Source organism: Mastigoproctus giganteus, chromosome 1, assembly GCF_048544385.1.
Source record: "Mastigoproctus giganteus isolate SK-2022 chromosome 1, ASM4854438v1, whole genome shotgun sequence".
NCBI lineage: Eukaryota > Metazoa > Arthropoda > Arachnida > Uropygi > Thelyphonidae > Mastigoproctus > Mastigoproctus giganteus.
The window spans coordinates 41,816,093-41,828,983 of NC_143575.1; the positions used below are offsets into that span (position 1 = coordinate 41,816,093).

At 37.8% G+C, this 12,891-nt stretch overlaps 1 protein-coding gene across 1 annotated transcript in view; it reads left to right on the forward strand.

Moving 5' to 3' along the window:
- Tdrd3 (Tudor domain containing 3) overlaps positions 1–12,891 on the forward strand; it is a 147,081-nt gene that overhangs the window by 84,679 nt on the left and 49,511 nt on the right. Inside the window, exon 7 of the mRNA XM_090379789.1 lies at positions 10,623–10,759. Within this exon, the coding sequence (XP_090235915.1) occupies positions 10,623–10,759 (137 nt within the window). The remainder of the gene's footprint in view (positions 1–10,622; positions 10,760–12,891) is intronic.

Sequence of the window (12,891 nt, forward strand, 5' to 3'; positions counted from 1 at the left end):
TTATATCTGTGTGACACCACGTCTCTGCTATCCCAACAATATCCGCCTTTGATGTCTTGACCAACACTTCAAATTCATCAAATTTATTTACTTTCTTCTTCTAGCATTGGTATACATGCAAGCATACATGCTCCTACTCCTATTCCTAGTTATCCTAACACATCCCATATACCCACCTATTTCAGGATGACTGCCATCCGTCCCTGAAACCCCCAACACCCCACGCTCCAGGTCGCTACTTATTCTAATAGAAGTTGTGCAAGAATCACCTTCACCTCTGCCTGCGGCTACTGTTAAACTATTAGTCCTTGTATCCCCCCAAGCTTGGTCCTTGAGGTTGTCACAGACATTCTCTCAGATATGCCAGACAAGCTGTACTTGCTACCTGGGAGTCTAAAATGCTGATGGAACTGATATTCGGGTGACACTCAAGTCAAGTGGACCCAATTTCGGCTAAGTCCGGACGGTCTGTGACAGCCAAATCCTCTGCTTGCACCTTCACGATGGTGGGACTGTTAGTAATCCTGGGTATAACCTCCATGCACAAGTACATGGTGGGTGACCACCCAGATGTGAACCAACGTAAGCAGGGGTCGAGGTGTGGCGCCCACACCACATGGAGGAACGCCGCCCCTCTATGTTACCAGGCAGTACTAGGTGGAAGATGACTCTCATCAACCGGTGAAATACCACCACTTTGCTTATTGGAGGCTTGAAGTGGTGGAACCCATGTTTAGTCTCTAGAGCTAAGTTCCGGTCAACCCTTCCCTATCTCTTCCATCATGCAGTATGATTGATGACTTTTGAGGTTATGATGAACGTCGTGGCGAGATCCAGTATTCCTTACATTTCGAGGGTACAGCTCTAAAACGGTTTTCGCAGGCCGGCCGCTAGTTAGTACACCGGACCGGACCTATTGGTAACTCTCTAGGAGGCTTCCGGATCAGCTAGTGTATAATCTTGCTACCTCTACTCTGCCAGATAGTGACTGGAGGGAGTCCGAGTAGTGTGTATGCGGGGAGCATTGTCGAGGCCACGTTATGTCAAGGATCTGGGTATATTCTTACCACATGTACGCCATACTCAAAAATTTCATTACTTCATACAGCATGTCCCACCCACTTTTTCTTACTATTGAATACACCATGAATTGTCAGACTAATAGAGCAAGCTTATCTGCGAAAAGATCTAAACCTCCCAAGGACTTCCTAATTCATTTCACAAATATACGTGGTCTCAATTCTAATCTCAACGATGTCCATTTCCACTTGCAGTCTGCCAAACCTCATGTACTTTTTCTGACAGAATCTCAGTTATCGGTTGATTCAACTACTGCTCATCTCAGATGCCCAAATTATTCACTGTATGATTCCTTTCGCCTCAAAGGTGGTACTTGTGCATATGTCCGTTCTGATATTCCCTGTCAGAGACTTGGCAATTTGGAATCTCCTCTCTTTGATCTTCTCTGGCTTAAAATCTCTCTACCTCATTGTGTCAAATTCATCTGTTGTCTCTACCGTTCTCCAAACTCGACTAATCACTTGGAGCTCTTTGACTTCCTCTCGTTGCAACTTGACTCTCTCCAGTCCAACTCTCCTAACAGTGAGGTAATTTTCCTTGGTGATTTTAATGTTCACAGCCCCAGCTGGCTTCCGTTTTCTAGTCACACCGACCCAGCAGGTCGAGATGCTGAGGCTTTTGCAATTACTAATGACCTAGCACAGATTGTTCATTTACCTACAAGAATACCGGGCAATCCTAATCATACAGCCAATACGCTTGATCTTTTTCTCACCAACAACCCTTCTAAGTACACGGTCGAAGTGAGAGCTCCTTTAGGCACTTCAGATCACAATATGGTGATTATCTCTTCTCCAATGGAACCTTTATCTCATGGCTATTCCCTACCTCGTGTTGTTTGGCATTACAAGAATGCAAAATGGGATGACCTGCGAGACTTCTTTTCTTCTTTTCCTTGGTCGGATTACTGTTTCAAAAGTTCTGATGTCAACGTTTGCTCAGATCGTGTCAGTGAAATTATTCTTGCAGGAATGGAATCCTTTATCCCACACTCCACTTTAAAATCTCGTCCTTTATCTAAACCTTGGTTTTCCAATAAATGTGCTAAGGCTGTCCAAGAGAAGAATGTTGCATATCGTAATTGGCTTGTTTCTAATTCTTCAGTTTCATTTTCTGCCTACACCAAAGCTCGCAACAATTGTAAAGCAGTTATTAATCAGTCCAAACTAGAGTTTGAACAGGCTAAGAGTAGAAAACTTGCTTCTTGCCCTAATGGTATAGCCAAGCATTCTGGTCTCTTGCCAAAAGCTATTGGCCGCAACTTTTGCCCATCTCTGCTCCCACCTCTGTCCAAACCAGATGGTTCTGTTGTCACTTCAGCCAAGGATAAAGCTGACCTGCTAGCATTCCATTTTTCTTCCAACTCATATATTAATGATCTTGGTAAAACACCTCCCACCATTCCCAACACACTCCATTCAATGCCTCCTGTGGTCTTCCGTCAAAAGGATATCAGAAGGATTTTGATGAATCTCGATGCTAAGAAAGCTCCAGGTCCTGATGGTATTTCTCCACTTGTTCTCAAAACCTGTGCTCCTGAACTTACTCCTATTCTTTGCCGCCTTTTTTCACTTTCTTATTCTAAAGGTGTTTTTCCTTCTGCCTGGAAATTTGCTCATATCCAGCCAGTTCCTAAAAAGGGTGACAAATCCCTCCCATCCAATTATCGTCCCATTGCAATTACTTCTACTCTTTCTAAAGTAATGGAGAAATCAATTAACCGCCAACTCTTAAACTACCTAGAAACCTTCCGTCTGATCAACGATCGCCAGTATGGATTCCGTCAGTGTCGATCCACTGGTGATATTCTGGCTTATGTTACCCATTTATGGACTAATTCAATGGAAAGGTTCGGTGAAACACAAGTAGTTGCTCTTGACATCTCAAAGGCTTTTGATCGTGTTTGGCATAAAGGTCTTCTAAACAAGCTTCCATCTTATGGTTTGCCAACTGTTTTTAGTAATTGGTTATCCAGTTTTCTCTCTGATCGCTCACTGAGGGTGATGGTAGATGGCTCTCTGTCTTCTAACTTCTCCACTAATGCTGGTGTCCCCCAAGGTTCAGTTCTTTCCCCCAATCTTTTCCTCTTGTATATCAATGACCTTCTTCCATTGACTGGAAATCCTATCCATAGTTTTGCTGATGATAGCACATTGCATTCAACTTTCCATTTTGAGAAACCTTGTCCTGCTCAATCAGCTTCAACTTCTCGAAAATCTGCTACCAATTCTTTAAATGCCGATCTTCAGGTAATTCTCCAGTGGGGCAAAGACAACTTAGTTGATTTCAACCCTTCTAAAACTCAGTCTTGTCTTATATCTCGCAAAAAGGATTCTTCTGCTCCTATGCTTATCTTTAGTGACACTCCAATTTCTAGGCAAAAGGATATATCTCTTTTGGGGATTACCCTGACTTCTAATCTCTCTTGGCACAAGCACATTACAAATATTGCTTCCTCTGCATCTAAAAAACTTGGTTTTCTCTTTCGCTCTCGGCGTTACTTTTCTTCCAAACAGCTGCTCACTCTGTATAAATCGCAAATCCGCCCTGCCATGGAATATTGTTCCCACATCTGGGGTGGTGCCCCCAAAACCTCTCTCAGGCTTCTTGATTCCATTCAGAAGAGGGCAGTTAGGTTAATTAATGATTCATCTCTAACAGTCTCTCCACTCGCTGTCTCATAGATGCACTGTTTCTGCTGCATGTCTCTTCTACAGATACTTCCATGGGCACTGTTCTTCTGAATTGGCTTCTATAATTCCCGCTCTCTCTTTCAAAACAGTGCGAACACGTGCCGCCACCAGCCAACATCCATTTACTGTCCAACTTCAAACCCACAGAACCAACTTTTCATCTTCCTCATTTATTCATTCAACTGCCGTTTTCTGGAACAACCTTCCTTCATACATATTTCCTGAAAATTACAATCTACAGAAGTTCAAGTCCAATGTCAACAAATATCTTCTTTCGTCTTCTCAACCTCCAACCCAAGCACGGTACTAAGTACTATAGGTTCTAATACCTCTCGTGTTTGGGGTTCACATAAAAAAAAAAAAAAAAAAAAAAGCTATCAGTTTTCCGACACACCTAACACTGCCTCGATAGCATCAGCAAATATTCTTGCACCCTTTCTATTTAAGTGTATCCCATCCCTATAGAAGCAGTTTCTCCTGTTAACAAGTACAGTCCAGGCTGAAAAAAATTCTACTCCTTGAGCCTTGCACATTCTTTCCAGGGCCGTATGATGAGAGCCAGGGAGTATATGATGAGAGCCGTATCGATTTGATCGATACGGCTCTCATCATATACTCCCTTCTATCGTGTCTGGGCAGAATTGCAGACTCTTTCAAAATCAACCCTAATTCTTGGCTTTTGTTCAACAGTGACCTGTACTTGTTAAGTAATTCTGCCGGTCTCCTACTCCTAATATCATTAGTGCCAACGTGTACAACTATATCACCTTTTGTGCCCTTAAAAGATGATATCTGCTCTACAACGTCAACCTTTGCCCCTGACAGACCTACTCTGGTCCTGTTCCACTTATCCTTTTTACAAATTAACTCTAATTTGTTAACTCTAATTAACTCTTAAATTAATTCTATCCCATTGGTGTAATCAACCAACGGGTTAGATAACATAGAAAGGCAGTCATAAAATACCACAATTTTAACCTGCAACAAAAAAAGTCAAAAATATTATATTATAAGTACTTAGTGCTGTATTTCAGATGATTTCAGCATCGTTAACGAGGGCCAGCCATCAAAACCAATCCGGGGTCGCTAGCCCGTTCCTGAAGTAGGACCCTGAACATAATTTCTGGGACTGTCTCTCATCTGTTTAAGTCAGTGATGTTAATAATGATGAAGGTAGACCATTATATTAATATAATGGGAACAGGCTAGCAACCCCAGACTACCCTAGCACTACTAATCTCTTTCATCTTCACACTACTTTTTACCATTCTGAATCCCTATCTTTTATTTCTTGTGCGCGATTAGGTTTCGAAAGCAATATCAAGATGCTATTTTACTACTATAGATACTGACTTTGCCTCATACAAAATTCAGCATCTTTTTCATGCTATTTTGTACGTTACGCCTTCTCCGCTATCCTTAGACACATGGCCTCATTGTGTTTAATCCCCCCGTCAACCCCGTACTGCTTTCCAATGCATGAGGTCACTTTTACACACATACCATATAGTCATTGAAACATGCACGTAGCATTCTTTCCCTCACTGCAGCACACCGGAACACCGTCCCCTCTTCTCCGGCTTGCGAAATCAGTAAGTACGATTCCTGACTGGCAGCTCCATCTCGTGATTTCAACTTTCAACGACTTTTAGTATTGCTTTACTACCTATATTCCTTATTATCTATCATTTCTCCACCTCTGTCAGGTCAGCCACGATATATAAGCTAGCATTACGATTAACATGACTTCAGAACATCAACAATAAACTAAAAAAGCCTGGTATCTTTTTACCACGTGCTATGTATATTTCATGTTAGAAACAGAGGCATTACTTTTTGCTGCATTTTGATTGGTTTTGACTGCTGGCCCTCGTTAATGACGTTGAAATCATCTGAAATACAGCACTAAGTACTTATAATATAATATTTTTTTACTTTTTGTTGCAGGTTCAAATTGTGTTATTTTATCACTGTCTTTCTATGTTATCTACACTGTTGATTACACTACCTGCTGTTCTCTCCACATTAAAAGCATAACCTACTAGCATTTATTTATTTATAGTCGTTGGGTGCCTTCTACTCTACATAGTAGTAACCCAGGTCTATATTCCATCATATATTTCTCTTATTACCACTCCTGTACCTATTTACTTTTATCCTACACACACACACACACACACACATTGTTGTGGGGCGCCTCCGTAGCCAGGTGGGAAGGAGCAGCAGTGCATAGCACACGCTTCTTGATTAGACCGGGGTTCGAGCCTGTCGCCACCAAATATGGAGGATGCGGAAAGGTCAGGGAATGACCACCGCATATCCCGGAGCAATATGGCCTTAGTTGCTAATGCTCCTAAAAACCAAACAACAAACACACACATTGTGAGATCACACCAACCTTTGAAGGTGGGTGTGAGTATTTTTGCAGTGATCAAAATATATAATAGCAAAGATAATACCTGAATTGTATTATATATCAGCTCATTTTCATACAACCTTTGGTACCTAATAAAATGGATATAACCTAATATACTCTGGTTATGTATGTGTACACACACACACACTCACACATATATGGATTTGTGGCTGAAATTTTTTGCTTCCTTTTTAACTGTTGGATTTATGTGATATTTCACACTCTTTTGCTATTTTTAAGCCTTGTTATGATCTTATTTATTTTTAATCTGCCAAATGATTTATCCAAAGTTGTTTTTTATTCTATTTTCTTTTACAATGTATCTTCTCACTGTTCTGGCTTCATATGCATTTCTTAGCATAAGTTTCCATCTTTGTGATATTTAGCAGTCTCTTCAGTGGCTACTAAATTTATTTTTTTAGGTAATCAGTTATTTTTGGCACTTGCCTGTAAATTATGCTCTAAATTTTAGTAGCTTCACTGATTCTATATAGTCATGGCACCATGAGAATGAGCTCGAGGTCACCACCATACTTTCTACTTTAGGAGTAAAGGGGTGAAGCAGCAATTATGGTACTTTGATTTTAACCTTTGTTTAAAATTAATCATAGATGTAAATACATATGAATATCCATAGAATTGATTCTGTGCCCATTTCATCATGGTCTATAATAGAAATTTAATATCAATATCTGCATTCATCTCCCTTTTACCTACTTCAATAACTCCTCTACTTTTTAATTAGACCGTAAATGGCAATGACCTTTAGTTCATTCTTCTGATAGTAGAACTATACTTTGGTCCATAATCTCCTCTTTTCAGTTATAAACTTTCCATTAACACTTTCATATTTAATAGTATTCTCTGCTGCTTTGCATGAGTTTATATAGTACACTTTTCATATTTTTACATACATGATTTCTCATATATTATTTTCACTCTAGCTGGCTTAGTTAATTCATATGTATAATTAATAGATTTGATAATAGAGAGCTATTAAATGCTCAATAATTCCTATATTCTATTATATTATGAAACAACAGGGATTACCTTTATTTTAGATATAGGAAGCTTCTTTTCCAACCAAATCTTCTAGTCCAACGCGCTAATAATTATTTGGGAAGGCGATACCAATTTTACAAAACATGTGGGACATCTTCCCCACTGTCAGAACCGTAGTGTTCAGATCCCTCGGTCTCAACAATGAGTGCTCAAGACTTCTGTCTTCAAACACCATACCTCTGGCAGCAAGGAAACCATTACATGGATTGACATAAAATGAAATTTTTTGAAAGTCTAAACCGCTTAATAAATATGGACCGATTATTTTCTTGGTCCTGTAGCTTGACATTAGAATTAAATTTAGGGGTCTAAAAAGTTTAATGGAAATGGGGGGTTATTCTCTACATTCCTTAAGTCGGACTAGAACTTCTCGGGGCATCATGTTCACAAAAATAGAGCAAATCACAATTAATCGAAACTTTTGTCTTATGTTGTAGTGTTTGTTCTTCACGCATGCGTATAAGTGACCAATCGTCGGACAATAGGAATGGTCTACGGATATTGATTGAAGTTTCATGTAGTTTCATCTCTAAGGTTTCCGCAATAAGTAGTTTGTGGTAGTTGTGTTGAATATTTATAATTTTTGTTTCATTAAAGCCGAATGAATGTCATTCATTTATTGTGTGGAACGAAAGTTCAGATGCATTTGAACGACCTGCCCGCACAGAAGCTTCGTGTTGTTTTGCTCGAAGCTGTGCCACTCCCATGGTAGATCCTACATAAACAGCATCACAATTTTTGCATGGGATGCTGTATACGAGGTCATGCTGTGATTGGAATGTGGTGTTTGAAGGTCGATTTCTGAAGAATGTGTATAATTTGTTTGTGGGTTTTGCTATGATTTTCATGTCGGTTCCCTTGCATATTTGGTTAAGTTTATTGTACCAGTACTCAACATATGGAATGGTGATGTTTTTAATAACATCCATCAGAGATTAAAATTTGAATTAAAAATTTGAAGCAGAAACCCACTCCATAAATTTCCTTAATTTTACTATACACAGATTAGACCAAAAACTAAATTTCAGCATATATAGATAACCCACTAATAAGGGGATGCTTTTGCATTTCCACAGTTATCATCCCCAACCATACAAAAAATCGGTTATGCCGAATCAATTTCTTAACACCTTTAAATATTCTTCCACCCAGATTTCTCTAACGACAGAAATAAATGAATTAGCTAGAAGATTCTCAAATAGGGGTTACCTGCTAACCTATATAAACAAAGTTAAAACAATAGCCCGTGAAAAAATAAATAACAACAACCTCGCAACAAACATTGCACAAAAATCCGACAAGACCAAAATACACTTCATCACTATTCCATATGTCGAGTACTGGTACAATAAACTTAATCAAATATGCAAGGGAACTGACATGAAAATCATAGCAAAACCCACGAACAAATTATACACATTCTTCAGAAATCGTCCTTCAAACACCACATTCCAATCACAGTATGACTTGGTATACAGCATCCCATGCAAAAATTGCGACGCTGTTTATGTAGGATCTACCCTGGGATCGGCACAGCTTCGAGCAAAACAACAGGAAGCTTCTGTGCGGGCGGGTCATTCAAATGCATCGGAACTTTCGTTCCATGCAATAAATGAACGACATTCATTCGGCTTTAATGAAACAAAAATTATAAATATTCAACACAACTACCACAAACTACTTATTGCGGAAACCTTAGAGATGAAACTACATGAAACTTCAATCAATATCCGTAGACCATTCCTATTGTCCGACGATTGGTCACTTATACGCATGCGTGAAGAACAAACACTACAACATAAGACAAAAGTTTCGGATTAATTGTGAGTTGCTTTATTCCTATGAACTTGACGCCCCGAAAAGTTCTAGTCCGACTTAAGGAATGTAGAGAATAATCCCTCCATATCCATTAAACTTTTTAGATCCCTAAATTTAATGCTAATGTCAAGCTACAGGACAAAAGAAAATAATAGGTCCATATTTATTAAGCGGTTTAGACCTTCAAAAAATTTAATTTTATGTCAATCCACGTAATGGTTTCCTTGCTTCCAGAGGTATGGTGTTTGAAGACAGAAGTCTTGAGCACTCAATGTTGAGACCGAAGTGTCTGAACACTACGGTTCTGACAGTGGGGAAGATGTCCCACCTGTTTTGTAAAATTGATATCGCCTTCCCAAAGAATTATTAGAGTGTTGGACTAGAAGAGTTGGTTGTAAAAGAAGCTTCCTATATCTAAAATAAAGATAATCCCTGTTGTTTCATAGTATAATTAATATCAATTAATTAATTATATATTTAATTAAATATATATATACACAGGTGGTCATATAGATAAATAAGAAATTCCAAGAGACTATGTATTCCAGGCTGGGATATATAGCCTGAATTGTATTATAATTTTGCGATATATCAGCCATCTTCATGCAACTTTGTGGTGCCCAGTAAAGTGAGAACTGAGTAAGTTTTCATAAACAGAGGACAGGGAACAATTTTCCCATTGAGAAAAAAGCATTTCATTAGACAATTTTAAATTTTGAAATCATAAAATCTAAACAGCAATACTTAATTCAATTTTAACATCAAATTCAAAAATTTCAGCCTAAATATGACAAAAAGATCCTGTTGACAAATTCCCTAAACCTTAAATTAAGCAAGATAGGTCCCTGGTTCGTTTTAATTGACCCGTCCTGTGTGTGTGTGTGTGTGTGTGTGTGTGTGTGTGTGTGTGTGTGTGTGTGTGTGTGTGTGTGTGTGTGTGTGTGTGTGTGTGTGTGTGTGTGTGTCTTTGTACACACACACACACACACACACAGGGGTCATTTAAGTCTGCTTCCATATGGGAAGTTGGTTATTTGACAAAATACTGAAAAGTGAAAGAAGGAAAAGTTGTTGCAAGCAATGAGTTTTCCCAGTCTGAAATGTAGGATTCCCCCCCCCCTTAAGATTGCTGAGCTATTATGATGCCATATCAGTAGTAAAAGCTGCCCATGATGTCATTTTATATGAAAATGGGATACCTTTCCAGATTAGAGAGAAGTCATACTATAGGAAAAATGAATAGTGAACAAAAATTACAAAAATGTTTCACTGTTATTGTGGCCAGTGGTGTCAAAGTATTACGTCAACAAAACCATATTTACATGCATGTGGTGTTTCACACAGTTGTATGGTTTTGTTTGCCACTGGTTTTTTTTCACTAATTGATCTCTCCTGCAGTGCTGCTCCTCTCTACTCTGGAAACACATCCCTCTCTAACATCATGTCAAAGTGGCATCATTGCCAATGCCGTTTTACAATTGATAGCCCTAGAGAATAGTGCCATATTGGCTCATCCTAAGTAAAAAATTTACTCCATTTTGTTTTTGTCCTAGGAAATTTTCGATCACTTGATCAAAGCAAAAAGGAGGATAAAGAAAATGAAGCTTTTGAACAACAGAGACGTGCCACAATTGCTGAAGTTACACGAGCAAAGGAAAGCAAAAGAAAAGTATTTGGTGGAGGCAGACAGGTATGTTTTAATATAATTTCGTACTCTTGTTTTTTAATTAAAAGTGAATGAGAAAAAAAGTACAGTACTACATTCCTTTTTAGCAAGCTCCTGACACAAGTTCAGTTACTGTTGAACGTATTCTTTGTAGAGGTGCATTAAATACAAAAGTGAATGCATGCAGATATGAGCAAGAAGATAGACACTTCTGTCGCATTCTGTAACAGTTTTAATTAAATTCTGTTTGTTTTTAATAAAATTTTGTATTGCAACTTGGGTTGCATTTTAATTGGATAACTGTGTATAAGCCATGGGAAGAATAACTGTATAAACTGTTTTCCATATGCAATAAAATTATCGAAATGGCCCAAACAGAAAAGCATGGATGTCAGTGCTTTTCCATTCTGTAAAAATTTTCTGGTCTGCCAAAACAGTTATAATAGATCAGAAAACTAATAGTACTCGTTATGCCAATTTCAAATTGTTATCCAGAGCTTTGTCATTAAAAAAGCTGGTTTCGAGCTGTGCCAAATTTTGGGATGCTGATTGATAGGCCTGTTATTGTATTTGTAAAATATCTAGGAATCACATAGTTATAGCAGAGAAATATGCTACTATGAATTTTTTTAGTATGCATTAATTTTAATAAAGATTAAAAGGCAGTAAGAAAATGTTAATTTTCTTACGGCACTGTATGAGTATTAAAATAGAGGAATCATGTAAGTCAACAAAGATTATATATATGCATCTTCCATTAAAAAAAAAAACTATAATAAAATAGTATCTTCCCAGTTGGATATTTCATCTTCTTCTTCCAAATAGTTATCTAATTCCTCTTAATATTCAAGAAAGCCATTCCCTACAAGGCAGAATGACTGCCATGCATTTTTCTCAGCATCAGTTATTTTATCTTCCAGTTCTTGTGTTGACCTGTGGACAATAAATATTAAATATGTCATCTGCTGACTTGTGGGCAATAAATATTAAATATGTCACCTTTCACTTTTGCATCAAACAGTTTTGGAAAGTATGCTAAGGTGTCACTTTGTTTCTTGGAACCAAGGGATTGTTTACTACATTGTATTAGGCTGCAGCTCAATTGCCGTGCTGTAGATTAACACTACAATGGTTACAGGTAGCAGGGCAATAGTGTTTATCTTGCTTTTTCTGCTTCTGGTATATTAAAAACAAGGGAACTTGATAAAACCATCTTGCAAATGCAGAAAGAACTCCAGCATCTTGAAATCCATACAAGTATCCCATTTATACTGTTTGAACTTAACATTCTCTAATGCAGGCTTCACATTTCCATAATCTTTTTAAATATGAACAGAGTGTGCAGCAGAAATTGATGGGTATATTTCCACTGTAAGCAACAAAGATTTCAAAATTTTACTAGAATTGTCTATAAAAAGACACCTTTTCTGGATTCTGACCAATACCAATTCTGTCGTAAAGACCAATCAAATAGTAGCCCAAGGATTCTGAAATAGTATAAAAACATGCATAAGTGACATGTCTTTTCTGTATATATAGATGTTTTGCTCAAAATGCTCATGGGTCTGGTTTCTTTTAAATGAAATATCAGGAGCTCTGTATTGTATTGGATTTGGTTAGAATCCCTTACTGAATCGCCTTATTCACCAGATTGGGTATTAGCAGGTCTTCACTGAGTGGCACTGAGCAATAGAGGATGGTATGTTATGATAAACTATACCATTTTTAGCCATAGACTTTTTAAACTTTGATATATCCGCCATACAGAACTAAAAGTCATCATTGATAGTTTGTAGGTTCCCTCCATATTTGAGGGACAGCAGAAGGCATACATCAACAATGACCAGGAAACTCTAATGTTGTAACTACCACAGCAGACACGAGGTGCTACAACTTGTCTTGATCATCTATCGACATACAAAGTCTTTTTGAAATGTCTAAAATTTTGTAAAAATTTGCAAAAAAAAAAAAATTATAAATACCACAGGCTCTTATATATCACAATATTGGTACATTCTTATGTAATACCTAAATGTTGCAAAAACATAAAACTTTCAATTGCCATTGAAATATTGAAATTAGAGAAAAAACAGTGACACTATTGGATTCAGAACAAAATATATATAGGAAAAAAATTAAATATGAAAAAAAAATTT